This window comes from Rousettus aegyptiacus, unplaced genomic scaffold (genome assembly GCF_014176215.1).
Source record: "Rousettus aegyptiacus isolate mRouAeg1 unplaced genomic scaffold, mRouAeg1.p scaffold_m13_p_2, whole genome shotgun sequence".
NCBI lineage: Eukaryota > Metazoa > Chordata > Mammalia > Chiroptera > Pteropodidae > Rousettus > Rousettus aegyptiacus.
In genome coordinates, this window is record NW_023416295.1 from 49,308,719 (window position 1) to 49,332,768 (window position 24,050).

The following is a 24,050-nucleotide window of genomic DNA, read 5'->3' on the forward strand; positions in this document are numbered from 1 at the left end:
TGTCAAGGAATAAAATCTGATTAAAGATCACCAAAAGTTATTTCCATGGTATATGTATGAGTGAGACTCTGAATAATTAATGAGCTGGTTTTTTCCTACCACAGACTTGTGGGCATTGCTCCTTTCTCTTATTGTATTGTCTAGAAAGTCATTTACTTATACCTAAAGCAACTGATGTCTGTTGGAAATCAAAAGATGAGATTATTGAACGAGTCTCCCTTCTCTCCTCAAACTGTGGCTCATATAGTTTAGCCTGCTCAGTGTTGTCTCATGTAGCATTCTTCTTTTAAAGATAAGTATGTAAATTTATTTTCAGCATTTGAAAATTGGTGTTTCTCACAAAAAAATCCAAATTTCTGGCTTCTGTTACAAAATTAGGTGCTAATTAACTTCTTTGAGGATAATTGGCTGAAGCTGAGCAATAGCTAAGTTATATGCTGTAGAACAATGTGGATTAAAAAAAAAATTCAATCCATATTAACTCATTATGTTAGCAGTATGGGCCCTGTAGACCTCTGAGACTCCTATTCCAGGCAGGAATTGGGTTGGGTGAGATGAGATTTTGAAGGAAGGAAAAGATTTTTGGTGCTGTTGTCCGGAAGGCTAGAATGACCTAGAGTTTCATAGCCAAGAGTCTAGACTTTGATTCAGACAGATAAGGGCTCTGATCTCTGCCCTGTGGTTTTCTCTGTTGGAATTTGGGATAAATTGCTTAAATATTCTTAACCAATTTCTTCTTGTGTAAGTGGAGATAATAACCTCTTCCCCATAAGGTTGTTTTTGAGAAAAGAGTAATTATTTCTAGCACAAAAGTTTTGCTAATCAAGAAACCCCCTACTCTATTTATTTATTAATTTTAATTTTTATTATTATTTTTTTAATTTTTAAAATTAACCTATAGTTGGTGTATAGTCTTATTTTGGTTATATTAGTTTCAGGTGTACAATATAGTGATTTGACATTTTTATAACTTACAATGTGATCACCCCACTAATTCTAGTAAACATCATCTATCACCTTGTAAACTTATCACAATATTGTTGACTATATTCTGCTTCCCCTTTCTACCCATCTCCCCACCCCCTCCCTTCTGATAACCATCTCTTTGGTCTCTGTTTCTATGAGTCTGTTTTTGTTTTGTTTTGTTTTCTTTTTAGATTTCACATATAAGTGAAACCATACAGTATTTGTTTTTCTCTGCCTGACTTTTCCCCCTTAGTATATACTCTCTAGATCCATCTATGTTGTTGCAAATGGCAAAATTTTATTATATTTTATTGATGCATAATATTCCATTGTATGTGTATATTGTATATACTCCACATTTCTTTATCCATTCATCTATCAATGGATACCTAGGTTGCTTCCTCATAAAAATGGATATACCATATGACCCAGCAAATCCACTTCTGGATATTTATCTAAAGAAAGCAAGAAGATATATGCACACATACTTCATTGCAGCATTATTTACAATAGCCTCTAGTTACTTTTAAGAAACTATTTACAGAATATTTACTAAAATTCTGAGAAGGGTAGTACACTTGCATATTTTAGATACTCACCTAAATATTATCTACATTATCTGATTATCTTTTTTAGTCTCCAAGTCAGAATTTTAAACCATTTCTCCTTCAATATAATTCTTCCAAGAGAGTTACAGTGGTAACTTTCAGGCTGAATAAAGCTTCCTATATTGTTTGGGTAGATTTCTGCATTCACAATAGCCATGCTTAAAAGTCACTGTAACTTCAGAGGTCATTCCTAGAGTGATAATAATAAAAATGTAAAAAAATAAAAATAAAAATAAATAAATAACCCTAAGGAAAGATTAAGGATCCTCTTTTGTGTGTGTGTGTGTGTGTGTGCACAAAAGGGTTAAATCAATTTCTTTGGACTAGAAAAATAGACTTCACCTAGAAAACTCTTTCATAGGTACATATTCTACAAATGAAATTCATAACACAATCAGCAGAAATCTTACAATATTTGACTGCAAATTCAACCTTCTTCAAACCCTTCCTTTAGTTATCTTGTCTGCACAGGTCTAGAATGTTATTAATATTGTCTAAGAAATAGCATCTCCAAGGTCAGGGTTCTCCATCTGACTGTACATTAGAATCACCGGGGAGAATTTAAAAATTAGTAATGCCCAGGCCCTACTCCTAGAGACTTTGATTTAATTGGTGCAGCCTGGACATCAATATGGGCTGCTGCCCCCTGGCCTTATACTAGCACTTGGTATTGGTGTAAGGAAGGAAGATAACTCTCAGAGCCTGGCCATAGGTCTGACTCTATTATACCAATCTTCTATTCCTGACATTCATAGAACTACTCTTGCTGGTTGTAATGAACTGAGCCTTAACTTATTTTAGTACAAAGTAGTGAGAAATGATGTTGGGGCAAGTGGTTAGTCAGCACTCCAGCAGGAGAAGAAAGGTCCATACCAAACATATTTAAACATGTCTATGACAATATAAGAAGCATTTCATGGATACTTCATACCAAAAACCTCTGAGGTGGATGTTATTACTATTCCTACTTTATGGATGAGTAAGAGAAACTATAACAGGTATGAATTTTTCCATAACAACTGTCACATTGTTTTGATATTTGAAAGCAAATTGAATCTACTTCTGAATCCCTGTTTGCCAAGATCAATGGACAACTTAATATAAATAACTCGCTTGCCACTGGCTTGCACAAGAACCCTGGACTTATGGACAGGAGAGAGTTTTGAATTATAGTAGTCACCATTATCAATCCACTGCTCCCCTACTTGATGTCACTGACATGCTTTGGTCCTTTACTCTTTGGCTCCAGATAGACCAAAGAGAAATCTTTCATCAAGGTTGTCTCTAATTTCTGCTGGTTTGGCCATAGAAAGCCTCACTTCTTTTCCCAAAGCTTTTGATTTCTGGGCATCTGGGTACCCAGCCCCCCCTTCAACATTCTGGGCACTATAGGGAAGCTAGTGGAGGCTTCCCATCCTTCTCCTCTCCCAGTCCTGCAGGGATCCAATAATACTTGTGAGTCCAGGTGAACCCTCCTTTCCTCGGAGGCGTAGCAGCCTTAATATTATTTCCTTGCATGGGTTGAGCCTTTTCCAAGAAAGCTTAGGAAACACATAAAACACTGTTATCTTTCCTGGAGCACAAAACTCAAAACACAAAGACCTAAATGTATTTCTTGAATGGGAAAAGGGAAAATAGTATTCTTTTTATTTTTTGTTGATGAATTCACAGCGGCCCGAAAGAAACAAATTAATTATTTATAATGCACTCTGGCGCAATACCAGAAAGCTTTCAAAGCAAGTGAGACTGCTTTCTGGGAGTTTCTTTTTTCAGCAGAATTAATCTACTGACCCAAATTGGTCTTGACAGTTTCTAAGTCCAAAAATAAAATGACATCTTCACTGAAGAGATTTGAAATTAGACAGTATATTAGGTCTTGGATAAGTAAAGACAAAACTTCAATCTTTAATGTAGCTTATTTGAAACACCTGAATTTCATGGAAATTCTTCATCAAATTCCCCCCTCCACCTCCTTGCCCTTTTAGATATGTTTTTATGAGACTTCTCGAATACTAAGAGTAAATGAGTTTTGCCATTGATTTTGGTATAATAGTCACATACCTAGAGGAATATCTTTAATTTACAAAGGCTTTCAGATTTAGGGGGAAACTTAGAAGATCTAAGAGCATCTATGGCCCACTCTCAGCTGTGGAGACTTCAGTTATAAACATAACACAGTTCAGATGGTCTCTGGCTCAATTATCCAGTAATAGATCTCTCTAATCATAGAGCTCTTGCCTGTTCATCCTTCTTGAAAATTAAAAGAACAGGCCCTTTCTGAGGCCGAAGTTATTACACCTCATAAAGGTCTGATGAATGGTAGTAAGAAAAGAAGGTACATATAATTTATACTATATGATGAAAAATGTGGAGTTCAGACTCTGGGAAAGACCGAAGAGTCATTGACAGAAAGAGAAGAGTGGGAATCTTGATTTTCTGGAGGACTTCATATTGGGGCCATCAATAATAATAAGTGATATTTACTGAACATTATTTCTCAGAAAAACTGTGTGGGATAAGCACTAGTATCAGTCCCATTTTGCAGATAAAGAAACTGAGTCACTGGGAGTTTACAAGCCAAGGCTGTGTATACAGCTGGGGTAGTAGAGTTGGGATTTGAACTTAGGCAATGTAGCTCGTAACTGTAAAAGTTGCCTGTGAAGGCTCATTGGCTCTATTTCTGGGAGGAACTGGGGGAAATTGCTGAAAATACCGTCCTTCTATAACATCATCAGCAGGGCTCCCCCGTGAAAATGCTCCCCTGTGTTGGCAGTGCTGCCCAGCCAAGCTTGCCCATGAAGCCCCTTACACTTAGAATGTGTACAAAGGCAGCAGCAGCAAGAGATAAACATTTCCTTTTTTAACCTCCCCCATGGTTTATTAAGTAAACAGTTACCTTCATCATCTCAAGGTCCAAGGTTTGGAACTTTGCTTTTTCCTAAGAAATGATTGTCCGGGAAGGTTCTTAACTAAGAAAAAACCTTGGCAAAGGGGTAAAAAATTGACTACTTAGTGACCATCAATCCAGGGGGCTTGGGACCTTTGGATTACTGACACAGTTCATCTACCTTGGCAGTCATATAGGATTTCTGGAGACTGGGACATTTGTATTAACGGCCCTTTAAGCCACCGGACATGAGGAGGTAGACTTGACATATTAAAATACAGTTATCAAATGCTGGGGCATTTTTGGGTGGAGTGACACATCCAAGAACAAAATCATACAAGTTCATGTCCCTTTTATTCAAATCACCAATAGTGTGGCTCTTGACCAATCCAGTCGAGTGTCTTCGATTTTTCAGACTACACAAATTCTTAATGCACATCTGCTCTAATGTTCCAATAGTTTTTTGCAATGTACTAAATTCCAGATGAGAATGTTAAGAATTAAAGTGTTATTATATTTAACATTTGTGTTTGTGATTGTTAATGATTTGTAGCATGTAATGAAGAGAGAACAATCACTGGGGTATTCACATTCTTTGCTCCTAATACTTCCTTTTTATGGTCAGGTTGGAGTGCCTTACCCCAAAGCCCTTTCCAGCTTATACTTGTCCTTCTCCTTTTCTCAGTGTAAACTCTTTCCTTTGCTTACAATCTTCTTTTCTGAATTATCACTTTTTAAATCCCTTGTTACGCTTCAAGGACAGATATATGATTTGCAGCTATTTTCTCCCATTCTGTAGGTTATCTGTTCATTCTGTTGCTTGTGTTCTTTGATGTACAAGGTTTTTAAATTTTGGTGAAGTCTAAATGATCTGTTGTTTTTGTTATGTTGTCCTTATGCTCTTGGTGTCATATTTTAGAAACCATTTCCATATCCAAGGTCATTTGCCCTTATGTTTTCTTCTAAGAATTTATAGTTTTATTTAAATATTTGCTCCATTTAGAGTTAATTTGTATTTATGGTGTGAAATTGGGCTCAAAGTTAAGTATTTTGCATGTAGGCATACTGTTCTCCTAGCACCATTTGTTGAGAGGAATATTCTTTCCCCATTAAATGGTTATGGCATTGTCAAAAAACAATTGACTGTAGATGTATGGGTTTATTTCTGGATTCTCAATTCTTTTCCATGATCTGTGTGTATCTACTTATGCTGGTAACATACTGTTTTGATTCCTGTAGCTTTGTATTAAGTTTTGAAATCAGGAAGTATGGGGTTGCCTGTTTTGTTTTGTTTTGTTTTGTTTTGTTTTTTTCAAGATTGTTTTGACTCTTTGGGTTCCCTTGCAATTTCATATGAATTTTAGGATTGACTTTTCCACTTCTGCAAAAAATGCCATTGGGATTTTGATAGGATTATATGGAATCTGAAGATCACGTTGGGGAAAATTGCCATCTTCTAATCCATAAACATAAGATAATTGCTTTACCATTTATTCTTGTCTTCTTTAATTTGTTTCAGCAATGCTTTGTAGTTTTCAATGTGTAAGTCTTTAGTCCCTTTGGTTAAATTTATTCCTAAGTATTTTATTCTTAAGCTGTTATTATAAATAATATTTTTAAATTTTCTTTTATGTATTGTTTATTGCCAGTATATAGAAATATAAGTGATTTTTGTGTGTTTTTTTATCCTGTAACTTTGCTGAATTCATTTATTAGTTCTAATTGTGTGTGTGTGTATTCTTTAGGGTTTTCTACACACAGTATCATGCCATCTTTGAGCAGAGATAATTTTACTTCTTCCTAATCCGAATGCTTCTTACATCTTTTTCTTGTTAAATTGTTCTAGTTAGAACTTCCAATACTATGTTGAGTAGAAATGGTGAAAGTGTGTATCCTTGTCTTGTTCCTGATCTTAGAGGAAAAATGTTCTTTTTTCCTTTCTTTTTTACCACTGAGTATAATTTTAGCTGTGGGTTTTTCATACATAATCTTTATCATGTTGAGTACATTTCCTCCTATTCCTAGTTTATTGAGTGTTTTTTTTTTGTTGTTATCATGAAAAGTTGTTGAATTTTGTCAAATGCTTTTCTGTACCAACTGAAATGATCATTCAGTTTTTATTCATTTTATTTATGTGAAATGTTACATTAGTTGATTTTTGTACGTTAAGCCACCCTTACATTTATCCAAGGATAAATCCCACTTGGTCATGGTGTATAATCCTTTTAATATGTTGCTAAATTCACTTTGCTAGTATTTTGTTGAGGATTTTTACATCTCTATTCATAAGGCTATTGGCCTATAATTTTATTTTCTTATAGTATCTTTGTCTGGTTTTGATATCAGGGTAATTCTGGCTTCATAGAATTAGTTAGGATATCTTTCTTCCTCTTCAATTTTCTTAGAAAAATTTGAGAATGATTAGTGTTAATTCTTTATATGTTTGGTAGAATTCATAAATGAAGTCATCTGGTTATGGGTTTTTCTTTATCAGGAGATTTTTGATTACTGATTTAATTTCCTTGCTTGTTATAGGTCTGTTCAAATTGTCTCTTTCTTCTTCAGTCAGTTTTGGTAGTTTATGTGCCTTAGGATTATGTTTGTTTTATTTATGCATTTTGTTTTTTTTTCTAGATCTAGGCTAATCTACCAAATTTAGCTAGATTCTAAAATGACCATGATATATAAAATCCTTGCTTTAGAAATCTTAAAGTTTTCCAACAATGCTTTAATATCCTTTGAATAAGTAGATAGGTAGGCAAATTTTTGTCAAAGTAATATGCCTGGTGCATAAATATTTAAGATATTTCTAGATTACCTTTTCGCAAAGCTATCAGTTTCTAAGACCTTTAACTTTTTAGGGTTTGTTAAGTATCTAATAATTACTTTTATCAATGAAAGAATTTTAATGAGGGAATCAATAATGTTACTCTCCAAAAACATACCTAAAATAAGAACTTGGATATAAATAATACATAGTCAGGAGATCCTAGGTAGATAAAAATACCTATCAGATAAGGTTTTTGAGAACTATAATGTACTAAATAAAAGATTATTATTATAATATCCTTTCTTTCTCATTGAATTATTTATCTTTCAATATTTAGCTTATAGATCATTTTATTCTCCAACCTTTATTTTTCCCTCTAAAAGGAGAATTAGGTGAGCCCTCCTTTATGCTTTCATAACACTCTATAAATATATTGGTTATAACATTTATCAGTGTGTATTACTTAACTGGACCATTAATTTTTCAAAAAAGAGACCAAAGTTTTATTCATATCTCTAACCTCAGTATCTGGCACATAGGAATTTGGTAAATCTGCACAGGCTAAATGCAGAACATAACAACTTTAACCATCTGGAAAGTCTTTCATGGATTGCCTTCAGGATTTATTTATGTATTCTGTGAAAAACTATGCCTTCGTGTATTATAAAAGTTTTGTCAAGTTTTATTTTCTGAAAGAAATAAATTATACTACAAGAAGAATATATAAAATGCACACACAAGTAGAAGGCAAGACATAACACCTGAGCAAACTTATTAGAAATCTCAGATCCTTTATTCATTTTGACATCACCAAGCAAACAGTATTTGTTTTTCTGCTTAGCAGTATGTTTCTGAAGGGTTACAAGCCAGATGATATTGGCGAGGACCCTTGGCGACTATCATTTGCTCTTGCTGTGAATTATGAAGTCAAGATATGAGGGCTTGCCATGTATCAGTCATAAAATAGGTGAAGAGGGGAAAAGGAATTCCAATGCCAAGATCGGTCGTAGCCTGATGAAAACTAAATATAGAACCCATATTTTTTGCCATTCACATTTTTGCATTTATTATTGTTGAAGACTCATGCCAATCTGTCAGCCAGTGAGAAAAATAATACTTTTACTCTTTTCCTTCGTTAAAGTACTCTGTTTTTAATACTAGGATGGATTCAAATGAAGGATCTTGTGTCTTACAGAAAATGACAAAAAATTGGCACATCGAGGCTATTATCTCAAGGAAAAAATGTCCAGCCTCTGAGTCTTTCAAGAGCAGATTTATGGGGTCATAAAATGCCAACCCAGGGACTTTGGTGGAAGAACTTATTTTAGCTTCCTTAAAAGTCCTGGCAAAGTCAATTTCTGCTGCACCATGCAAAACTAAAACCAAACAAAAAAGGAAACAAACACAAAAACAAACCAAAAAAAAAAAATACCCAAGAAGAATACAGTAAGAACCCTATTTTCATAATCAGTATAGCTGAATTTGGGTTCTTGCTGTTACTTGCTTGTTGGTGACTTTAGTAAATTCCCCAAATATTTTGTCAACATAAGAACATCCAAAACTGTAAAGAATTTTTATGAGTTTATTTGAGTTAAACTTATGACATATGTTGGGGAGCAAAATATTGAATGCTCTGGAGAATAAGTTTGCAGTTTCTTGAGGGTGATCAGGCTTTAGAAGGAGAGATATGAATGAGGGCATTTTGTAGGTGATGCACAGAAACAATGGACAGGGCATCACTTAAGGGAAAGATCAGCCTTTAACTAAAGAATTTATATGCCTCGGGCATGACTACCCATCATGACCTGCCCAGTTAGGAATTAGTGTTCAAATCACCATGCAAAATTACTTTCCATAGAGCCCCCTTTCCCTCCACAGTTCTTAAGCTATGAAGAGTAAGATAAATAAACTTCAGAAACTGTTCTATGGCCAATAGAATTAACTTAATTTTTTTTTCTTTTCATAAGATAACATGTATTCATTGTAGACTAAACAATTTAGAAAAGCTAAAAAAAAAAAAATTCCAAATCAACCATTTAAGGGAAAGATCACTTAAGGGAAAGATCAGCCTTTAACTAAAGAATTTATATGCCTCGGGCGTGACTACCCACCATGCTCCAGTGACCCTTCTTTCAAGTAGAGTTCATTCTTGGCCTTCATCTCATCTCTGTGTCTCTCTCTGTCTCTCTCTGTGTCTCTCTGTCTCTCTGTCTCTGTCTCTGTCTCTGTCTCTCTCTCTCTCTCTCTCTCACACACACGCACACACACACACACACACACACACACACACAGAGCAAATGTATTGCATGTTACTCTGCAAACTTATTTCTTAAACATTTTTATAAAAATAAAAATAATGTTTAATGTTTATAGTAAGCTAATCGTTTAAATTTTCAGTAACTGAAGTGACAGGGCAGTTAAGTTAGAGTCCATTTACAAATAAAGGGTTTTATGAAAGGCAAATAAAGTTGTAAGGTCTAAGCTCTAATACTCTTTTTCTTCTGTTATGATTGTAGCAATTATCTAATTATTGGTTAAAATAACTATACAAATAAGAAGATACATTAGAAAGAAGCCTTCCCATGACTGGCTAGTGAGGAAAGGAGCCCAGATGAAAACCAGTCAACTCTGAGGCAGCAGCAGCAAAGGCAACCAGGTACAGAAAATACCCTTATCTTTATCTGCCTCCTGGAAGGGCTGTGCTGGAAGAAAAGAATTTGAAGGTCTCTCTTCTAGCACCTCCAATTTTCCAGTTTGAGACATAAGGCTTTGATTATAGAGCCACGTAAATAATAAATCAGTTTTAAAGAATGAACATTGGAGGTACTTTGTCAAAAAGTTTTCTGTCAACTTACCCAAAATTAGCATGGTTAGTGAAATCAGATAGCAGCAGGATAAATGTACTTCTGCTAATCACCCTCCTAAACATTGTGTTAATGGTAGATTGTATTTTTATTTTTATCCTAATTTTAAAAACTTTTCTATTTAGCCTAATTTGTCTTTCATATTGAGGTATTTATAGACTTAAATATTATTATTGTAAAATCATTTTTATATTGATAGAATGTGCAAATTCTGGAGTATTTTTATTTATACTGATTATAACATCCAAATGTTGTCTTGCATGATATTCATATATATTGTGAGTGACGTATTTGTTACCTAAAGAAGTTCCTGTAACAGTAAGGTGCCCTGCAATCATGGAAAATTTATATCTGAAACTGGGAGCTTGATAGCTTAATAATACTTAAAGATTTTTTTTTGGATGAGTTTTGTGGTGATATTAGCCAAAGTGATTTTTTAAAAAAATCTATAATGAAATATATCAGCTTTTAGAAAAACCGTAGAACAGCGAATGAACATTTTCTAAATGACCAGTGTATAATGTTACAAGATCCATTCAACGTGAAAAGTAGACCAGTGGATTTGAATATAATAAGGATGAAAAGTTCATTGATATGGTTTCAGATTATCTATTATAACCAGTCTTTAAGAAACTACAACTTGTTGAGTTTTGGTATAGTATCAGAGAATAATCACAATTATGTGAAAAAAATTTAAATATAAAACAACGACTTAAAGGCATTGAAGAGCAACAAGACGTGTAGCCTTTGAGAGACCAAGATCCAAGAAAGAATGGGTCAACATTGAGGTAAACCTGAAATTCTCTGCTACTTTTCTCATCAAGACATTTCCAATTTGTAAACTGCATTGAACTAAGATGTTTTAGTAGAAGTGGATACTAAAAGATTATTGGGTTCTGGCTGTCACTTGCTTGTTGGTAACTCTAGTAAATTCTCCAAATATTTTATTGATATAAGAACATCCAAACCTGTTAAGAATTTTTATGAGTTTATTTGAGCTAAACTGATGACATATGCTGGGGAGCAAGATATCAAATGCTCTGGAGAATAAGTTTGCGGTTTCTTCTATTATTATGTGTCCCCTTGAGGATGGTCAGACTTGAGAAGTAGAGAGATGGATTTCAGAGGCGATGCACAGAAACAGTGGACAGGGCGTTGCTTAAGGGAAAGATAAGTCTTTTACTAAAGATTTTATATGCCATGGGTATATAAATATACATATTTATATGTAGTATCATGGTGCTGGTGAGATAAACCCAGGAGTTCCAGCCACCAAGGAGGAGAAGTGGTCCTGGAAAATACTCTACATTTGCCATTGAGATACCTGAAGGGCTACAGTCTACTAGGAGGAATATACAAGATGAACATGGAACATCTCGTAGTGTCAGAAAGTAAGGGGAGTGCTCAAAACAGAAAACAAAAACCATATCACCCATGGTGATGAATGTATGCCAAAGGGACATAGGAGCCAACTGAAAGAGCTCCCAAATGACCAAAACAATCTGAGAAGTCTTTCAATAAACTAGAACAATCTGAGCAACAAAGTGAGTATTGAATTTTAACCCAAAGTATAAAATAAATATCCATAATTCTATATTGATATAAATACATTTTTAAATAAGTAAATAAATAGGGGTGTCTAGATAAATCTGTCCATGCAGAATAGTTCCTTCACTTTACCATTAGGAGATGGAGTATAAAATATCCTACTCCTTAAGAGTGGGATGTACATGACTTCTTTACAAAATGTATAGAATGAAAAGGGGGAAAAGAAGTGATTACTTTGGAAAAATTGGACAAATTAGATGATCAAGATTAACATCAACATAAGTCATGTTGATGATATGTACTTGTGAATATAATATGAGGAGATCTTTGGTCCTTTACCTCTGTAGTCATGCCTCTCCAAATATATAACTCCAGTTTAATCATGAGAAAAATATCAGACATCCCAGTTGAGGGATGTTATACAAAAAATACCTGACCAGTACTGCTCAAAACTGCCAAAGTCACCAAAAACAAAAACAGTGGTTGAGAAACTGTCACAACCAAGAGGAGCCTAAGGAAATATGACGACTACATATAATGTATTCTGGAAGGAATCCAGGAATGGAAAAATAACATTTGGTAAAACTAAGGAAATCTGAATAAAGTATGGATTTTAGTTCATAATAATGTATTGATAAGGACTAATTAATTGTTACAAATGTACCATACTAATGTAAGATGTTAATAATATGCCAAGTGTGTGGGATATGTGGGAGCTCTCTGTATCTTTGCAATTTTTATGTAAATCTATTTTACAGTTAAAAAGTTTATTGAAAGACTCCAAGAATACAAAGTTTATTGGAGGAGACATGAATGTAATCAAAGAATTTATACCATGTGGCAAGAATCCTAATGAAGGTGAGTATTTGGTGGGATGGGATTACAGAAAAGAAAGAGGCCTCTGGGAAAGGTGGAAATTACTACAGAGGAGAAAACATTTAATCTGAGACTTGAGGGGAAAATAGCAGTTGGTCAACCAGAGAAAAGAGGGTAAAGAAGTACTCGTCTTGTTTAGATTGCACTTACTTAAACTTTACTGAAGCATAAGAACCGATATGCATCTTCTCCATTTTGAAATGTTTCTTGGAATGCCCCATCTGTTTCCCTTGACTGGATTCTGATCTATGGAATTATAGTACTTTGCCTACTGGATTGTCTAGTTATTAGGGAGAAAAAATTAGCAGGAGTGGTTTTTAAACAAATTTTATAATTCCATCCTTGAGCTAAAGGTCTGAAATCCAATGTAAAGATTTTGTTGTCACAAACAATTTGATTATTTTATGTCAAGGTTTCTTGATCTTGAACTAGTGAAATTTGATGACAGAGCATTCTTTGTGGTGGGGTATTGTTCTGTCCACTAGGAGCATTTCTAGAACCCCTAGTTGCAACAGCCAAAAAGGTCTCTAAATATTGCCAAATGACCCCATGTAACATTAGAGAAATACTGCTCCTTCTAAAACTCAGATTGCAAAGTTAATTGTAGGCCCTGAAGGCAAGTACTGCTAAGAAGGTAAGGCTCTGAAATACCCTGAGGATGGTTCCCATAGTATAGGATATCTCAAGATCTCTTCAGAATAAGTTGTATCTTGTAAGGTCTGATTTGGGCGAAATGTCAGAAACCAAATGCAGACTTTATGCTGTTTTATTTCTTTAATTAATTAGTTAAGTAATTAATCAATCAAACATTTATTGAGAGTCTGCCATGTATCGGGTTGTGTGGTAGGTTCTGGGGATTTGGTGGTGAACAAGATGAACCCAGCTCCTTTGATGCAGAACTGGTTGAATTCTGGTGCAGGTCCCCAAATCTTTGGACATTGAAGACTGGATTTACATGTAATGATGTTACTGAGATAATTGTCCTAATTGATTTCACCTGAAGGGTCATATATGGCTCCTAACTTTGTACGCGTCTTTTCTTCATTCATATTCTACTCCTTATCACATCATTTCTACAACCTTCAGGTCTTTCACAATTCCTGAGACAAGAGATGGACTGTGGGATTGATGGAATTATATTGATCTTTTTGCTCTCAAGAGTCATTATTAAGGCAGATATTTTCACTACTTCTGCCTGCAGAAACTGCCCCTTAGACAGAGGAATTCAAAAGCTGTGAGGCTAACCACTCTGACCCGGCTGCTCTATTCCTAGCCTTCCTCAGGAGTCACTATTAAGTATCCCCTGCACAGGTTCTTGACTCTGCTGCTTGTAGTACTGGCCTGATCAGAACCTTTGTGCCTGCCTTAGGCCCACCTGACTCCCAGGGCTTCCTGTGATTATGTCTTTATGTCCTAAAATTTTCAGGAAATTCTAATTTTATTGAACTTTTTTTTTAATCATTGAGACTTTGTTAGATTCCCCGTTGTTTCTTTAAACCTCTGCTAAGACTTTTCATATGACTATATTTGCACAACAGGAGGATTCCCTTGTCATATTATATCTGGTATCTCCATTTCTGCTTTAGAAAACATGGCTACTGTACTGGTTGTCCCTTTAGGTCTTGCAATGGCTTTTTTGGCTCTGACTACGCACAAGGAATAGGCAGCTAACTTATGGCTCAGGACCTGGTCTTAGGCTGCCAAGTCAAAAGCTGTTAAAAAAAAAGGGGGGTGAGTTAGGGTGGGTGGCTGGGTCATAAATACAGTATTCTTCCCTTGTGAATTACAGTTGTTATTACATCAAAAGCATACTGGGGCTGTCAGGTAGGTGAGATACCTTGATGTCTTTTGGCCCTTTTTTGATAGTTCAGACTGGGTCTGTTTTGCAAGTAGCAGAGGTCCACTCAATCTTGCCCAAACAAAAGAAGGATTACTGTTAGGATATAGTAGGTTAGGAACTAGACCTAGAGCCGTCAGGAATTTAGGCAGCTCCGTGAACCTCTGTTTATTCTCTTGTTGCAGCTGCCAGCCCCCGAAAGACACATGGACCACTGGAACTCAGTGAGTTATAGGAAACACACTTTATTGAGCCAGCTGGGTCTGCCAGGGGTACGCAGACCCCAAATTAAGCAGCCCCGAAATGTAGGGGTACAGGGTTTTTAAGCCCAAAATCTCATTCTTCATTCTGTCTAAGCACAAGGTCTATCTTTCTTCTATTCAGTACCTGTGAACTCACAGGTCAAGTGCATAAGCGGGGGTACAGAAACAGAAAGCTTGTTTAGAATGTTATGTTCCTATAGTCAAAGGCCTACGTGCCAATAGTCAAATGGTAATTTTCAGTAAGAGTCAATTTTTCAGCCACCACACTCTCCTCATCTTATCCTTAAAGCTGAGAAAGTAAATAATATGTTTGAGGAATCAAGTGGAGGCCAGTGTGGCCAGACTGTCATATGAGGTTCAAAAGTAGCCAGGGGCCAGATCATGCAAGAGCTCTTAGATTATGCTAAAAATTTTGAATTTATTCCAGAAATAATGGAAAAACTATTGGAATTTTATAACCAAATGATTGATATGGTCAGCATGACTGCCCCAAAATATTCTGGCTGCAGAGGGAGAAGCTTTGTGGAGGCCATAGGAAGACAATTGTGACAAAAACTAGCTTCAGGGAAATAAAGAGAATTATGAGAGTATACAGAAGGGTCTTCTGACTGGCCAGATCTCAGAGGAGCCCGTCCAGCTAAACAAAACATTGCAGAACTGCAGCCTAATAAATTTATAGCAACTATAAATAAGAATACTGATGAAGACCAGGTCAAACATAGGCTGGAGCAGCTGAGATGTCACTTTACATGGGAGTTGCTAATTAATGACTCTGAAAGGACTGATTTAGAAAGCAGGGTCTTTGATGAGATTTATTTCCTATACACCAAATACAATGTGGGAATCCACAACCTACTGTCCTATCTGAAACATCTGAAAGGCCAGAATGAGGAAGCTCTGGAGAGCCTGAAAAAAGCTGAAGACTTAATTGAAGGAGAACATGCTGACCAATCAGATATGAAAAGGCTGGTTACCTGGGGCATCTGCGTCTGGCTGTATTACCACCTGGGCAGACTGGCAAAAGCCCAGATATACCTAGATAAGGTGGAGAACATTCGTAAGAAGTTTGCAAATCTCTCCTGTTGTAGAATGGAGTATCCCGAGGTGTGGACTGTGAGGAAGAATGGGTCTTGCTGAAATGTGGAGGAAAGACTTATGAATGGGGCAGGGCCTACCTTGAAAAGGCTCTGCAATTGGCCCCTGAAAACCCTGAATTTAACACTCATTATGTAGTCACCACCCATCGTCTAGACAGCTTTAACAAAGCATCACAGATTGGTGACACACTTTCTCTGCACCCCCTAAAACAGGCCGTCAAGCTAAATCCAGAAGATGTATATGTTAAGGCTCTCCTCTCTCTGAAACTTCTGGATGGATGTAGGGCAAGATGGTAAAGGAGGAAAGTACACTGAAGTACACTGAACAGCATGTCCTTGCAGATCAATATCTTTCGCTACCATCTGTTGCCACGTGGCCAAGTTTTACTGAAGAAAGGCCCTCTGGATAAACCTCTTTAGCTCTTAAAAATGGCCTCATAGGCAACACCCTCCTCTGCCTTCCTGCATCACCAGATAGGGCTTTGTTATAGAACATAGTTTTTCAAAGAAAGAAAGCTACAAACTGGCCGTCTAAAGGACAGAATAGAGAAAATGCTGACAGAATGACAATATTAGCCATATTTCATTTTGAATTTGCTCTGAAACAAAAGCCCACATTTGATGTTGCTTATATACACCTAGCAGATATATACATAGAAGCAAGCAACTACAGAAAAGCTGAAGATGCTTATCAAAAGGTGTGACACATAAAATCATTTGAAGAAGAAACCGCAAGAGATATATTTCTAGTATGGCCGATTTCAGGAATTTCGAAGGAAATTTGAAGTGGATATAATTATACGTTACATAAAAGCAGTAAAAATAGAAAAGGTATCAATTGTAAAGGATAAAAGTATCATTTCTTTGGTGAAATTGGCTTTAAAGAAACTTTGGAGAAATTCATTAGAATAGAAAGCTTGAAGATCCTTGGCTTCATGTACAAATTGAAAGGAGAAATGAATAAAGCACTGGAGTATTATGAGCGGGCCCTGAGAACTCGCTGAGACATGTTCCTTAGGCTTGAAATATGGACGACTGTTACACTTCACTTAATTAGCATGTATTAATCATCTTTTCTGCTTGCTGCTTTCAGAAACATTTTATGTAATTTACTATAATAATGTAATTTTTAAATAATTGATCCTACCTGATAAAATATTAGTTGTATTCAGAAAATAGTGAAACAAAATATATGTCTTTGTGTGTGAGAAAGAGAGAAACCATTTCTCTGTGAATGCTGTATACTAGAAATAAGTTTGTTAAGTGGATTTGTATCAAATAAAATATTGCACTTCACTAACAAAAGAAGAAGAAGAGGAAGAAGAAAAGGAAGAAAGAAGAAAGAAGGAAGAAGAAAGAAGAAAGAAGAAAGAAGGAAGAAGAAAGATATATGGCTTCCCAAATCAGTATGGGGAGTTAGGGAAGGCTTCCTGGAAGAAGAGATATTTATTTTAGATGAGTCTGGAAAGTTGAATTGGAGTTAACCAGATAAAGGGCAGGCTTGGGAGAAGAAGAATGTTCTAGACAGAGAGATTAATAGGAGAAAACAGTGGGAGATGACAAAAGAGGAACAGTCCTTGTGAAACTTATGATTTAATGTAAAGCTTCTCAAACTTAAAAAATTGATATAATTTCAAGCTCACAGAAAAGTTGCAAGAATAATGTAAGAAATCCCCACATTTTGCCCATTTCCTTTCTGTCTTTCTGGCACATACACACATGCACACATACACATTTTTTTCTGAATTATTCGAGAATAAGTTGTAACATCATGAACCCCTAAATACCTCAGATTATATTTCCTAAAAATGAAGACATTCTCTTTTATAACCAATATCAGACAATTTAACATTATATGATACTATTATTTGATCTACAGTCCCTACTGATATGCCACTGATTTCCCCAATAATACCTTTAGAGCTTTTTTTCCCCCCAATCCAAGTCCAACCCAAGGCTATGTGTTGCATTTAGTGGTCTTATTATAAAGTTTCTCAGCCTTCCTTTCTCTTTCATGACCTTGCCATTTTTGAAGAATACAGGCTGGTTATTTATAGAATGATCCTCTATCTGATGCTTTCTCAGGAATAGACACAGGTTTTGCATTTTTGTCCTAATACCATGTGGTATTTGTTGTGTTTACCATATTTCTGAAGTCTTAATCTTTTAACATCCGCCCTGTATGCAATGTTAGACACGCCTTATTCTGGCAGCCTGAAATAGGCCTGAGTCACCTTGTCTTGACCTCCTGCCTCCCTCATTGTCTCACCTTGGGAGTTCTCCCCAGGGAGTGCTTTTCGAATATTAACTAGCTAGTCCTAAACCTACTTACCCTGACTGCCTGCTCCTTCCTTTGGAAACCACAGTAGAGGTGCTGCCCACAGCTGCCTATCTTTCATCTCAGAGTAAAGACTTCGGTGGTTCCCTGTTTGGCCTCTGAAGATATGACCTGTATTCCCCCTTTTGGTATCTGTGAGTATAATAAACTATCTTTTCAATGCCAGTTCTCTCCTGACCTGTTGATCTTACCATACCTAAATAATAATAAAGCCTATTAAAACATCTGCCAGTTTCTCCACTTATAATTTGTGGGGAGATACCTCAAACTTTTTTGACTGAGATGTATAAGAAATATATTTTACATGGTGATATAGATATCTGAAGCAAGAGTTTAGTGAAACAATACATATTCTTTTACATGAAAGTTATTTTAGGCCCTATTCTGTTCTATGTTATTTGAAAATAAATCTTTCTTGCCTACTAAGCTGATTTCATAACCCTCTAATAGGTAATGACATTTTTTTGAAAGCACTAGTCTGATGGAAATATCACTTTGGATCATCCGCTCACAGAATGGAAAAAGGGTAGATGGGAGGGGGCAAAACTGACAGCAAGTGGCCCATTTTAAGACTCTTGCCATGATTTAGATGAGAGAGGTTGGTGCCTGCTGGCAGTGAAGTTTGAGAGAAATGGGTGAGTTTGAGAGAAGTGAAAGGGTTTGAGAGAGAAGTGAGTGGACTGAGGAGCTTGAGTTAACAGAATTTAGTGATTGATTGCACACTGGGAATGAGGAAAAGAAGGAGGAGTCAAGAATGAAGATTCAGGCCTTGGCCTCTGGGGGTGGATGATGGTGCCTTACAGAGATAAGGAGCTCTGAAGTTTTTTGGTTCAGGTTACGCCATGTTGAGTTTGTGGTTTTAGGTACTTTAGATTAGAGCTGTCTACTGGGCAGTTGGCTCCATGGCACCCAATAGATAAATCTGAGTTGAATTAATAGCAAATTGAAGTTGGATTTTAGTCAAGGAGATTTTACAAATTTCATGCCCGTTGCAGAAAGAAATTGGTTCAGGATAGGAAGATACTCTTTGAAAATATTTCCAGTAATTCGCTGTTGAGATGCATTAAGATGTAAAATAATACAGACAAGTCAAAAATATATAAGGGAAGTCAATTAACATAAATTTACTCGAATTAATTTTATGTTTTGCTTTTTCCTGTCTCTTTTGGTTAATCACTCTGTAAAGGCTTACACATATATGTATAGAGAAATGTGGAAAATAAAGAAATTACACTTTCATTATAGAGAAACAATGCTGGCTTAAATCACAAATGCATTAACCTCAGCTTTCCCAGATGCTGGTCCTTAGATTTAATCCTCCAAATCTAGCAAGGAGCATTCTCAGGTATAGATGCCAGAGATAAACACGTGCATGGTGCGGGGCTGCAAAAAAATTGCCTGTTTTTAAGCGGCCTAAATTTGGGTCGCATTGAGAAAATGCTTTATTTACTTATTTTTCTATGGAAAAGAGTGTCAATGTGTGAGATTATATACACAGTGTCGGGAATGATGGACCGTGCTCTGTTAGTCGTTCCTTATCTCCAACCTTTATCTGCTCCCCTCCCTCCCGTTCTCCCTCCATTCTTTCCTCCATCTCTGGCGTTATTCTGGGATTAACTGCGGGGTCGGCCCGTACACAAACGCTGCCGGCTCCTACGGTCAGCCCGAGCCCTGCTGTGCAACCACGTCAGGAATTCCAGTAAGTTGGCAACACTGGAGCACAAAGACAACAATAATGAGGAAAACTCTTCAGTGCAGAAAGGAATGTTTGGAGCCCCGTCTGCTACAGTGAAAGGAGGCGCGCGCGCGCGTACGCGCGCACAGACACACACACACACACACACACACACACACACACACACACACACACACGCCCGCGCGCACACGCACGCACACGCTCACCCTCTCGCACCTACACCGTACTGGGAGCGACCTCCGTCCCGCGCATGCGATCCCTCCACCCGCCAGCGGGCCCAGGCTCGCGCCTCCCCAGCGCTCTTTGTAACTCGCGAGTGCAGGGACGCTCATTGACTATGCAGCAGCCCCGGCGGGTGTCGGATTGGCCTGACCCCGGCGCGGTCTCGTACCATCGCCCCGGCCGCCCGGAACCGGCATAAATCACCCGCAGAGACTAAAGCGCAGCTTCTTGCCCCCTCGCAGCTTCCCTCCTCCTACTCGGCTCGTCCCCCTCACTCCCGGCTCCTCCCTGTCCCCAATCCTGCCTCCTCCTCCGCGCCGCACAGCGCCAAACACTGTGCAGGGAGGTAAATAGCGTTCCGCTGACTCTGGTCAGAGCAGACAACTCTGTATTTTCAAATCCAGAAGTCATTGAAAAAAAAAAAAAAAGCCACGAAGTCCCTCCTGCCCTTTCCACACCCAACTCATTTTAAGTCTGTTTTATTTTACTGCGTCTATTTCTCTCTCTCTCTCTTTTTTGTCTTTCAAAAGTAATACCTATCGTGTCCCACCCCCACCCCTTCAAACCTCTAAACCCCACGGAAGGTACACGATCCGGACTGTTAGGAATCAGCAGCACCACAGACAATTCTTCTCTGGAAAGGAGGGGTGGCGTTAACCTGCAGGTTCTCACCCCTGGGGAGACTACCTGGAACTACCCCTGGGGAGTCCTGCCCTGGGACTATGTGGAAACAGGGCTGCTACATTCATGGTCACGACTCCTACGACTGTGAGAGAGTGTTCCTGAATCTGGACCAGGATCTGGCTCCTGGGGCCTGGATGCGAAGTTAGTCCAGGGTGAGGGGCAAGAGATTCTGGGTGGGAGAGACATCAGGCCCAAAAGCATCCCCTCTGCACGCAGGTCTCCCAGGACCAGGAACTAGGTTGCACCAACCTTCCTTTTTTTCTGTAAACTCTGGTGTCCTGTACTGGCTGAGGACGATGCTCTGAAGGTGAGTGTAAATGATCTTGGGGCCGCCCCTCTTCGTCCCCGGCATCCAGCCTACTGCTGCCCCAAAGAAGGGAGCTGCGGGGTTCTCTGAACCCCTTAGGTTTCTTCCTCTTATAAAGGTGCACCAACACGATCGAGAAGACGTACATTCTTTTCAATTTTGCCTCAAAATGAACAGACTTACTAGAAGCGCCATCTGGCCGTAACACCTGTAGATGTGCTTAAGAAAAGCTAAATAGGGATCCAACCCCCTCCCCAACATGGATCCATACCTTTCTATAATTTGTCAAAACACAGAGCACCCCATCTCAGCGCCTCTACTGTCTGGGGGAAAGCAAGGTCCGAGGGAGCCTAGGGATTGTAGACTACAGAATGATCACAAATCTCTCTTTCCCTTCCTTTCTCTTATTTTTCTTCCTTTTCTAAGACTGTGTCGGTGGCACATTTCCCTGCGGACTGCCTAGCCGACTTCTGTGCCGAGGCAAATCCTGCCGAGAGGCAAGAACAGCTCATGTCCGCCGTGTGTGTCTGTGAGGAGTATGAGCACGTATGAATGAGAGTGTGTAGCTGTGAAGTATGCGTGCATGTGCGTGTCTGTGAGTGTGGAGTGCACGAACGCGTATGTGACAGAAGAGTGTGTACACGCGCGTGACGGACCGCATGAGACTGGGTCAGTTTGTGTGACAGTGAGCAGCGTGTGCGACTGTGTGTGTGTGTGTGTGTGTGTGTGTGTGTGTGTGGCTGTACGAGTACGTATGGATGTGCACGTGTGAGCGCGCGTGTGTTCCCAGTCCCACTCCTAACACTGCAAAGTGCAGGGGGCGGGCTGGGCGGCAGGGGGCCTTCCCTGCTGGATTCCCGCATGCTAGTTCCGGGGCGTTCAGGTCTAAAGGGCTTTATGCACTGTCCGGAGGGTGGGGACTGGCGCGGGTAGAAAAACGGGATGCCGCAGGCGGGCCAGCTTTCTGCCAATAGGAGCCCGCCAAGGTGCGGGTCTAACTGAGCGCTCCACGAGCAGAAGCGCCGCTGTTGCTGCTGCCGCTGCTGCTGCCGCCGCCGCCGCCGCTGCTGCTGCCGCCGCCGCCGCTGCTGCTGCCGCCGCCGACGCGCGCCCACCTCCCGGGGAAGGAACGGCGAGGCCGGTGCCGGGGGTTGTCGGCGGGATGGAGCGAAGGGAAGCGGCAGTGGCGTGCACGCTGCTGTTGGCTTTCGCTGCCTGCCTGGCGCCGGCCAGTGGCCAAGGTAAGAGCACCCCCGGCGGAGCTCCGAGCGGAACGCTGGACTTCCCCAGTGGTGGCAGGGTCGAGTACGCAGGCGGGCAGAGAGGAGGCCCAGCAGGGGCCAGGGCAGGGCGGTGGCGCCGGAGCAGCTCCCTATGGGGCGCTCAGGTTGCCCAACGAGGGGCGAGCAGTAGCGCCCCTCCTTTGCCCGCCCGGGAACTGAGAAGTAGCAAACTTGAGAAAGCAGCCCCGCCGGTTTTGGTGACAGCGCACCCCAAGGGGACCCTGTCTTTGTTCCCACGGGAGTTTGTCTCGACCCTTCTGCAAAGCACTTTGCGGTTGGACCGAGGATAATGAAGGTCTTCCCTACAAGTGCGCAGCTTGCTCTCCCTCCTCCCCACTTCCCTCGGGATTTATTTTCTCCGGCGCTGAGTGGTCGTCCGTGCGCAGTTTTCCACCTGCAGTATTGCGCCGGGGAGATCCTTTCGCGCGCGCAGGCAGCAGGCTAGGCCACCCCCGTCTCTTTTCACCAGCGAAACTTGGTCCCGCGGTGACCCCCAAGAGACCGCATCTTGATACAGATCATTTACGAGCCAAGATAAGGCGGGGAAGTGGGATTGGCTGAGAGAGCGGCTGATATACTGGAGCATTTTCTTGAAGGGTTTTCCTTTCCAACCGGGTGATGGGGGCTTTTGTGTTGATGAATGGGGCGCGTCCGCGCGTCCAGAGTTTTGATGGCTCGAATGGAGAAAGTTTCTGATGAAGGGCTTCAAACGTCTCAAGTTGTCGGAGAGTTTACGTTTTTACAGAAACAAACAGAGAGAGGAAGAAGTGGAGAGAATAAAACAGTAAGGGAGAAGACGACAAGCAAGTAGAGAGGATAAGGGAAAAAAAGGGAGAGAGAGCTTGTAGATAGGGAAGGAAAGGAAGGCAGGGATGGGAAGAGAGAAAGAAAGAGAGAGAGAGAGAGAGAGAGAGAGAGAGAGAGAGAGAGAGAGAGAGAGAGAGAGAGAGAACCAGGGATGAATGGGAAGGACGAGGAGGAGGCAGGGGAACCCGCGAGCTCTTTCCCTGGCTTTGCGTTGCTAGGTAGCAGCCGGGAGCCGCGTGTGACCCACCACCAGACAGAGCGGACACTGCTGCCTCCACGGGGACTAATCTGTCTCGGGGTTGGGGGAGTTCCCCGCCCCCCCCAAACCCCCCGTTCCTTCCCGTCGTACAACTTAATTGCCCTACAATGAAAATGAAACCCCTATTGTTGTAGGATTAGCCAAAGCAATACATTGATTTTCCTGGATCACATATTGGAGTTGACAGTGGGGACTGTAGAAGCCCCCATTTATGGCAGAGAGAGGGGAGGACTTGCGGATGGGCAGTGGCATGTATTCAAATGGTTAATCTGCTTTCTTTCCACAATTCTTAGCGTAAGCTCCTTAGAGGGAATCAACTAAGTAATTATACAGCAACTCCTAGCAGTACCCATTTCAGACTTCCTGGGAAGAAGTTTGGAAACGCCAACAAATCCCATTGGAAAGGGAGGAGAGGCAGGGGGAGACCGTTAATAATTCTTTCTTTGAGCACCTTTTCTCGGTGTTGGTAACAGAGGATTTATTATTGTGAAGGGTCTGCCACAATGCTTAGGGCTATATATATCCCATGTTCTAAATATAGCCATAGGATTTACTATATGTTCTTGTCAGAGCCTGGCAAAAGGAAATCTTGTCTGGATTCATCTGGGATACATCTGGGTTGTCCTCATTCAACCAAAACAGATGTTCTCTCCCCTGGGTTGGTGGTTTAGTCACCAAATAACCTATACTTACTCTTCTTGGAAGTTTAGATCCATCTTCCATTCCATAGTAATATGC

General features: G+C 39.5%; 1 protein-coding gene and 1 pseudogene across 2 annotated transcripts in view; both read left to right on the top strand.

The window, feature by feature from the left end:
* The first annotated feature begins 15,000 nt into the window (after nt 1-15,000).
* LOC107521020 lies at nt 15,001-17,047 on the top strand (annotated as a pseudogene).
* Nucleotides 17,048-21,884: 4,837 nt separating this feature from the next.
* The window catches only part of LRP2 (LDL receptor related protein 2), a 182,468-nt gene continuing 180,302 nt past the window's right edge, over nt 21,885-24,050 (top strand). The window contains exons 1-2 of one of the 2 annotated variants that reach the window (XM_036236602.1): nt 21,885-21,991; nt 22,049-22,204. In XM_036236602.1, the coding sequence (XP_036092495.1) occupies nt 22,126-22,204 (79 nt within the window). In that variant the 5' untranslated portion in view covers nt 21,885-21,991; nt 22,049-22,125. Of the gene's footprint in view, nt 21,992-22,048; nt 22,205-24,050 lie in introns of those variants that run through there. The other variant, XM_036236603.1, reaches the window with a different exon arrangement.